The sequence below is a fragment of the Trifolium pratense genome, linkage group LG7 (assembly GCF_020283565.1).
Source record: "Trifolium pratense cultivar HEN17-A07 linkage group LG7, ARS_RC_1.1, whole genome shotgun sequence".
Taxonomy (NCBI): Eukaryota; Viridiplantae; Streptophyta; class Magnoliopsida; order Fabales; family Fabaceae; genus Trifolium; species Trifolium pratense.
Window position 1 is genome coordinate 18,758,255 of NC_060065.1, and position 9,506 is coordinate 18,767,760.

The 9,506-nt window shown below is 31.3% G+C and overlaps 1 protein-coding gene across 1 annotated transcript; it reads left to right on the forward strand.

Annotated features, from left to right (window-relative positions):
• Positions 1-846: 846 nt before the first annotated feature.
• On the forward strand, positions 847-9,017 carry LOC123893763 (protein NRT1/ PTR FAMILY 5.4-like). The gene is made up of 5 exons (XM_045943561.1): positions 847-1,353; positions 1,499-1,716; positions 3,182-3,424; positions 6,959-7,263; positions 7,949-9,017. Exons 1-5 carry the CDS (start codon positions 1,260-1,262, stop codon positions 8,826-8,828), a joined length of 1,740 nt encoding a protein of 579 aa, XP_045799517.1. The 5' UTR covers positions 847-1,259; the 3' UTR covers positions 8,829-9,017.
• Positions 9,018-9,506: the final 489 nt, after the last annotated feature.

Below are 9,506 nucleotides of genomic sequence, written 5' to 3' on the forward strand. Positions count from 1 at the left end.
TAAAAAGTAGTGCAATAAGGTGTTTAAAAGAGTGTTGAAAATGACACGTGTGAGCATCTTATTGGCTGGGCGATTTCACGTGGAGAAAGAAGAAGATAGGGACACGTGTGAACATCTTATTGGCTGGGCGATTTCTTATCACATTAATATTTTGAATTCAATTATTTTATCACAAAATAATTTTTTATTTTTTTACCAAAATTCATGATCTTTTTTTCTATAAATAGAGACTTGGTTAATTTGATTTGGACAAAGAAAAAAAACGAATTTTTTCACTATAATAATCTTATTATTATCTTCCTATTAGTGTTAATCTTGAAGTATTAGTCTTTTTTTTTAGTGAAATGGATCCCAATAATCACTTCAACAACACCCAAAATTCTTCTAATCATCCCAACAATTATCAAAATCCCAACAAAAATGTATTGCAAATTTAAATTATTTGTATCGTACTAATTATCTTGGTTGTGTGTTGTATTGCATTTCAAATTATTTGTATCGTACTAATTACGTTACTTGTGTGTTGTATTTTAAATTAAATTAAAATGATTTGTATTGTATAAATTATTTAAATAAATTTTGTTTTTATTAAAAAAAATAAAAAAATTGTTAAATGTTTATTATTTTAATTTAATTTTAATCGATAATTGTAATTTTATGTAATCATAAAAATAAAAATATAAATTTAAATAAGAATATGAAATAAAAAATGGCGGGGTAGAGAAAGTGTTGGAGTAGAATGTTGAATAAAAAAACTATTGGAGAAGATAAAAGTTAAATGTATGTTGAATGATTAGGTGGAAGAAAGAAAAAATGATATGAAGTGTTGAGAAGTGAAAAAATAGTATTGAATGTTGGTAACCATTATACATGGTCTAAGAATTTCTTCCCTTTTATGATATATTTTTTTTTTGGTCAAGTCCCTTTTATGATATTTTTATTTTATTGTTTTTCCTTTCTTTTCAATTGTGCATACTCATCATGTTCATGAATTAAGTCCAATATGAGCATAGTAAAGAGATAGAAAGAGAAGGAACCAAATCAAACCATTTTTATATTCCCCACCCCAAATTTCTATTAGTGCCCCTTTTCTCACCCCCACAAACCAAAATCCAAACATAGTACTCCCATAATTTTCCCTATATATAAGAGACCCAACTACCCTCTTCAAAAACATGATTTCCCTTAACATTATTATCAACATTCACCACTAATATTTCATAATCCAAACTCATCCAAACAAAATTCACAACTAAATTATGGCAGATAGCCCAAGTAAAAGCAAGAGCAATTCCCTCATCCACCATACCACAACCACAAAGGGTGGTTGGAATGCTGCAATCTTCATCATATGTAAGTTCTACTTCAATTCAACTCTCTATTAAACAATTTTCTCCAACACCCATTTCTTCTTTCTCCTCAATTATTTTCTCCAAATTTCTTATTTGCACCCCCCTTCCAATTTTTAATAATTGATTATGGTCCTTTTATTATATAGTTGTGGAATTTGCTGAGAGATTTGCATACCAAGGTTTGGCTTCAAATCTAGTAAACTATCTCACAGATTTTCTTAAAGAACCAACAACTACAGCTGTGAAAAACGTGAACACATGGGTTGGTGTTTCTTCACTGTTCCCTTTGCTTGGTGGTTTCTTAGCTGATTCCTATCTTGGTCGATTCAACACCATACTCTTGTCTTCACTCATTTATTTTGTGGTAAATATTTTTTCCTACTCCATTCTCACCTTGTCTTTTTTCACATTGAATATAAAAAATAAGGAGAATCTTAACTTGTGCCCTTAAGGGCACATGTTAAGAAGATACATTATACGGTACGATATATAATCAAATTCTGACGAAATAAAAGATAACAAGATAAAAAAATATGCAATGACATCGTAAAATAGATAAATAGTATAAAATCATACTTTTAAATATGTACAAATTTGAAATATCAAATTCATACGGATCAATGTTTCAATATGTATACCAATTGTGTACTAGCGATGACTAACACACAATATGAGTTCTTCATTTCCAACTGAATTTTTCTCATATACATGAACCACCAATCAAATCTCTGACCAAAGGGACCAAAATTATTACTGCACTTGAAGCAATTCATTAATTTGGTGGAATAGTTTCTAAAATGTTTTTATAATAAATATTTATACCCCACTCCTATGTTAAAATAAAATAATATCTTAATTTCATGGTTCTTGATTCTCGCTGCTGGAATCTAATGTGCTCTTTCCTCTTCTTTGTGATGCAACACTTTTGTCTTTTGCGGAGTTTTATGTATTATGCATAGGGTCCCATACAGTGGGAAGCTATAATTTAGTTTTTACACACTTGAGCTTTAAAATATTTTACTGTTAATAAATTACCATAATTTTCTGATGTATAGATGAAATAATTAGAAAAAATAGTATTAAAGTCATCGATCCTTATTCAGTTAATACAGAGATTGCATTATATATGTAGGGTTGGTGTTTGAATTCGAGATTTTCACTTATTCGCTTCAGGGACGCATTTCTAATCACTAGACAACTTTGACAAAAAAAATAATAGTGACTAATCTGTAACGTAAGCGCAACTTAATTAGTAGCTACTACAAACATTATTAGAGGGGCCGGAGTTTGAACTCTAAATTTTCTACTTCTTTGTATGTGAGTAGCCGGGAGAGGATCCTCTCCATTGTAAAGTGGTTTTAGTGAAATCTCAACTACAATTTTTTTGTTGTTGTTGTGGAAAATACATAGTATAAAAAAAGAGATAAAAGGTTAAGATAAAAACATTAATTCCTCCCGTGGAAATCACACCGGAGATGATCCATTCCCGTGAGTAGCCACTAAACTACCGGAAAAGAAATAGTGACTAATCATATCATATTTTTAACTATTTACTCCAAACTTTATGTGAATCATTTCTTTATTTCTTGTGAGTACTTTTCACACACACAAAACAATTGAAGCATCTCAATTCACACATGATTCCAATATTCCATTTCACTGTGTATTATTTGTCGTCATTATAACATAAACCCATGCATTATTCCAATTTATTATTCATGTAATACAAAACATTACTTTTTTTTTGGTCAAGATACAAAACATTACTTTAACTTATGGTTGATGAATAAGAATCTAACATACGTTCTCATGTCACATTAAAAAAACAGGGCATGGTTTTCTTGACACTTTCAGTGTCAGCACTTAGACATAAAACACTTTTCTTCATTGCACTTTATGTGCTTTCCATTGGTGAAGGAGGCCACAAACCTTGTGTTCAAACTTTCGCCGCCGATCAATTTGACGATGATACGCCGGAAGAGAAGGATGCTAAGGGTTCATTTTTCAATTGGTGGTACTTAGGCGTTGTTGCTGGTTCAACTGCTGCTGTGTTTATTCCAGTATATCTTCAGGTAATTACTATAATTGAATTTCCTAGACCAAAAAAAAAAATACTAATTGAATTTCTATTATTAAGCATCTAATTTATTTTTAATTAGTATATTCATATTTAATTTTTGTTAGCTTAGGAGATAATGAATTTTAAATTAATAAATAGTAAATATAGTATTAAAAAGTAATTTAAAAAAAAAATGAGATTATTTCAACACAGTGAATATATTTTTTTTGTTGTCTTAGATATTAGATAAAGTGGTAATCCACTGAAATTAAACTCACATAATTGTGAGATCCCGGGTTCGAACCCGAGTCAAGACGTCGGGCCTAACAATTTTGGCATTTTTTGCCAGTTAAGCTAGGAGTTATGAGACAACACAGTGAAAAATTTAATTTCTTTGAAATTGTAGATTATTTTAGATATCAGATTATAATTTTAAGGATTTAATTTATATAAATCGTTAGTATAAATATTTCTTTTACATTTTCAATCAATTATAATCATTTGATTATTAAAAATTAATTGGTTTTAATCAAGTCCAACGACTTGATTAAAGTAACCTCGAGCAAAAGAAAATCCAATTGGATGTTAATTACTCTATCCGTTTCAAATTACTTGTCGTTTTAGAAAAAAAATATTTGTTTCAAATTACTTGTTGTTTTGATAATTTAAGATTATATTTTGTCTATTATACCCTCATGTAAATTCCAAATATTTAAGAGTAGTTGTTGAAACCGTAATAGATTTAATATATATTTGGAAAACTAAAGTTTTTTTTGGTACATAACATATTAATTTTTTTTTGTACATAACATATTAAATTTATTGGAAAGAGAAAATGTGTGAAAAAAAAAGAAATTTATTGGTGAATTAAAATAAGGGTATAATAGGAAAATAAGGTGCAAAAATACATTTTCTTAATTTCTTATTTTTTTTTTCTAAAACGACAAGTAATTTGAAACGAAGGGAGTAACATAAATATTGGTTAAAATAAAAGTTCAATGTAGACATAAATATTGGTGAAATAAGAGAAGGGGGAACTTGGTGAAATAAGAGAAGGGAGAAACACATGTGATCAATGTTTTAAAACCCGGACCGGTGATCGACCCGGTCAAAGTATTGGGTCACTGGGTCACTGTCGGACCGGTGGGTCACTGGTCGGACCGCATAACTACTAACCCGGTATATAAAAAAACTTTGTCTATCATAACTATAAAATTTAATAAAAGTTGTTTTATAAAAAAATTAATAAAAATTAATATATTAAAAAAACACAGTAACAAAAGAAATGAAATTAATATATTTTATCAATATATATATGTATATATATTATATGTGTCGTAAAAAAAAATATGTGAGATGAAATTCTTAAAAAAAGAAAGGGAAAAAAAAAAGATTTAGGTGGTACAAATATCATAATCATGTTTTTTAAATATACTATTAAATATATATCATTGTTATGCTTTCTAATCATATAAGTTGGTTTGGCCTAGTGGTAAGGTGAACATGCCTATGTACATAGCATGTTGTGTGTTTGAATCCCATCAGGGAAATTTTGAAATTTTTTATGAGATTTTCATTCTACTCTAAAACCGGTTCGGTTCAGTAACGGCTAGACCGGTTTACCGGTTGAACCACAGAACCGGCCGGTTCTATCCGGTTTTTATGATTTGTTTGCAGAACCGGTTCTGCATATTGATCAGCCCGCTAATACCACCGGTTCCCGGCCGGACCGGCCGGTCCGGTTTTTAAAACTATGCATGTGATGCAGAACTTAGTAAGAGAAGGGAGAACTTGGGGAAAGAAGAAATAATAGAGCTGCGTGCGTTTTTCTCTTTCTCAGCATGATTTTTTTTTTTTTTTTTAATATTGGAAAAGTTATTAGCGGTTAAAGCCGCCTTTAATTATAGATCAGAATTTTACTGGCGGCTTAGACTGCCGTTAAATTCAATGTTTTTACTTGTTTTAGGGAGATGTAGTTATTGGCGGTTTGGGCCGCCAACAATTTTTTTTGAGGGTTTTTTTTCACTTACTGGGGACTTAAACCGCTAGTAAGTTATTGAGGGCCAAAACCGTCAATAAATGATATTTGGATCCGTTGGTAAATTGAAGTATTCTTGTAGTGCAGCTTGGTAGAAATCATAAGAAGCTAAAAACAATATATAAAATCCAAGAGCGTTTAAATGAAATAACACGTGTCTCTTCTAACTTACCTTAGGTTCTGGATTCGATTTTTAATTCGGACATCGGTATTTTTAAAACTTTTTTGAAGAGTTGAAAATATCCAATTTACGCCAAAATTTAAAAGCAATAATATATAAAAAATGTTGTATCACGCAAAAACAATTAGTAGTAGTGTTAGGCATAGTGAAATATGATACTTATCTTACAAGGATATTTTAGAGATCACATGTATTTCTTTTTCTAGTGAAATCAATTTCACCAAAATGGGAACATATTCCTAGTAGATCTGTCTTTTCAAAGTGTACACCATCTAATGGGAAACATTAAGTGAATGGAATTGTTCACAAAAGGTAAGAGAAGTGGAGGTTGATTTTCAAATATCATAATACAATTATACAGAAGGATAAAAATAAATATAAATTTGGTTTTATTATGGTATAGAATCTTATATTCTTATCATCTAATAATACATTAGGCATTGCTGTTTTATTTTGGGTCCCTATGTTTTCCCCCTCTTATTTGGCTGTCCTCTTCCTATTTTTATTTTTTTAAAATTTACATTGAGATTGCATTATTTATTAACGTGACATTTAACTCTCATCGACATTGTATATATCGTCAAAGTATACCAAAAATTTGGAATTCAAATTAGAAATTTCATTTGCTTTCACATATACGAGTTGATTTTTGGCGTTTTTAGTATTTAATTTTAAAGAAAAATCACAATGTCTATGAGAGATTGCTAAGTATGGCTCATAGACAGAGAAGGTGGGCGCGAGTTTAGGAATATATACACTAACATTAAAAATGCTAATTTCTTCAAGTAATAATACAAAAGTACAACAACTTTGTAGTCGCACACGTTGACACATTTTACAGATTGTGTAAACAAACAACCACATTCACTGTTTGTGGTTTTTATTTTTCTATTAATCTTTTGTTATTGGCTATTGTTCTAACAAAGTTGGATGTCACGTTTATAAATGATGATTCTCAGAGTAAAATTAGAGAAAAATAGGGAAAAAGACTACGAAATGAAAAAAAAAAAAAACATAAGAAGGCTAAATCTTTCAAAATATAGTGGGGCCAAAATCGGACTGCCACAATACTCAGGAGCCAAAAATACAATTAAGCATAGCGATTATATAATGCTAAGGAATAACTTCTAACAAAGAAGTGTATCTTAAAAATAAAGAGTAGCATTTTTGTTTTACAAAACTTTGTATTCCTTCATGGTATAACCAAAACATCACACATACACATATATGATTCTAATTCTATTTTTGACCAAATATATTATGATTCTAATTCTAATAAATGATTGTACTAACAATGCATATTTGAATATATGTGGAAAAAAAAATAGGACAATGTTGGGTGGGGAGTGGGGTTAGGAGTATTGGCAGGAGTGTTGGCAATGGCATTGGGACTTTTCTTATTGGGAATCAAAAGGTACAGAAAAGAAGGCCCTACAGGTAGCCCATTTACAAGACTGGCCCAAGTTTTTGTTGCTGCATTTTCCAAGTGGCGCGTGCAAGACACGCTCCTTCATAGTAACAATTTTTGCTATAGTGAAGAAGACAAAGTTGAGCCTCACCATCATCATCATCATCATCATCATCTTCATGTTCAACCTAAATATCACACTTTGCTACATACTCGTCAATATAGGTGGGTAACACTTTCTAATTTGAATTTTATTATTCTTTGTTGATATATTTTTTTCATGTGAGTCACTGTCTATGTGTACTTTTATTTGCTGATGTGATATGTGAGACACTATACATGTTGATTTGGTCAAAATCAGTGAGGATCAATCTTTTGTAAAATGGGCTATAGTTAGGGGTCAAAAGTGTTATTATGAAAGTTAAGGGGATAAAATTGCAACTTTATAAAAATTAGTGGGTCAAAAGTGTAATTTAACCTTAAATTTGTTATACTTTTAGAAATTGATATTGAGGACTCGTAGTCTAATGCTCTCCCTCTAGTTAAGGAGTAAGAATTCACATTTAGGATGATGTGGTCCGTTCGATCTTAAAAGTTAGATTTTATTTTATAATTTAAAATACCGGCAATAATTCTGGACGGTCCGATTAAATGTCGGACGTCAATAATTTTAGGTTCAACTTGTTATACATAGAAAAAGAAGAAGAAAAGTCATGCGTTAATTAATTTGTTACTATAGGCCAATGGGGTGGGTCATTGTTGGAATTGATACCAACAATATACTATTGTGGATTTAGATTTTTTGTTTCCCCTAATATTCATGGTTGATATTTTCTAGTTTTTACAACCATATACTTAAATAAAAATCTTGTGACAAAATAAATAGGATTATATGACTATTTTCCAACAGATTTTTGGACAAAGCAGCAATAATAGATGAAGTTGATGTCTCAAACAAAGCAAGAAATCCATGGAGATTATGTTCAGTGACTCAAGTTGAAGAAGTGAAGTTAGTTCTTCGCTTAATTCCTATTTGGCTAAGTTGTTTAATGTTCACTGTTGTCCAAGCTCAAGGACACACATATTTCACTAAGCAAGGTGGCACACTAATCCATACCATAGGACCAAAATTTCAATTCCCTCCGGCGTCACTTCAAGGGTTAGTCGGAGTCACGATCCTTTTTGTCGTTCCAATATACGACCGAGTTTTCGTGCCACTCGCTAGAAAATTCACAGGACACCCGAATGGGATAACCGTGTTGCAAAGAATCGGGGTTGGTTTATTTTTGTCAATACTCACAATGGTTGTTTCGGCTATCGTAGAAACCAAAAGGGTTAATGTTGCTAAAAATCACGGTCTAATAGACGATCCAAGTGCAATACTACCGATGTATATTTGGTGGTTACTTCCTCAATATATGATCACCGGCGTTTCTGACGCATTTACTATCGTTGGACTACAAGAATTGTTCTACGATCAAATGCCGGAGGGGTTGAGAAGTTTGGGAGCCGCGGCGTATATAAGTATAGTAGGAGTTGGAAGCTTTGTCAGTAACATTATAATAGTTATTGTTGAGGCCATTAGTTCAAAAGCTGGTGAGAAATGGTTGGGAGATAATATCAATAGGGCACACCTTGATGATTATTTTTGGGTTATGGCTGTGTTAAGTGCTGTTAATTTAGGTGTTTATGTGTGGCTTGCAAAGTGTTATGAGTATAAAAAGGTTGATGTGGATGAAAGAAGTAACCAAGAGGGTTCTAGCTTCAATAGATATCGTTCTGGAGTGTAACACAAGGCAAGAAAAAACTATTGTCATAGCTTATTCTACTACAATTTCCAAATTAGTATATAGTTCTAGATGTGTTGTATAAGAACAATAAATTTATAAGCTAGTTACATATTCGTGTTATTTCTTTCTTTTTTCTGTTAAGAAAATGATTGTTTTTGTATTTCTGATTTCAAAAAGTTTTGCGCAAAACTCACAAACTGATTAAGAAGAGAGGTAATGCGGGTTCAAACTCGCATCTCAGTATTCAAATGTTCCCGCAGCGTTTAACTATCTAAGCTGCACTTACAAATGACTACGAAAATGTTGTTACTTAAGAAGTTTTGGTTTCAAATTAGAGCATAGTCACATGATTCGCTGCAATGTGTGTTAACCGCGTACCAATTCGCGAGTACCGGGTCGCGGTACTTTTACGAATCTGTTCATGCAAATTCGCGAGAACCAAAGTAAAGTACCGACAATATGTATACCCTCACATATCGAATACTTTGAGGGGTTGCGTACCGTGTATTAGACCCTGTGCCACATACCGAAATGAATTGCAAACCAAGTAACTATGAATTAGAGTAAATATATTAGTCATCGACAAAATATACAAAGACCTATGTGGTCCGTAAGAAATAGAAATTTATTGGTCCTTAAGAATCAACTGTAATGTCTCTAAAACTTATTCTAAAAAGG

What these genes read in the sequence shown, in the direction of transcription:
- LOC123893763 (XM_045943561.1), top strand. Translation starts at nt 1,260, where the DNA reads ATGGCAGATAGCCCAAGTAAAAGCAAGAGCAATTCCCTCATCCACCAT. An exon ending in TGCTGCAATCTTCATCATAT is followed by an intron (nt 1,354 to 1,498) that starts GTAAGTTCTACT and finishes TTTATTATATAG; the next exon opens with TTGTGGAATTTGCTGAGAGA. An exon ending in TTATTCCAGTATATCTTCAG is followed by an intron (nt 3,425 to 6,958) that starts GTAATTACTATA and finishes AAAAAAAAATAG; the next exon opens with GACAATGTTGGGTGGGGAGT.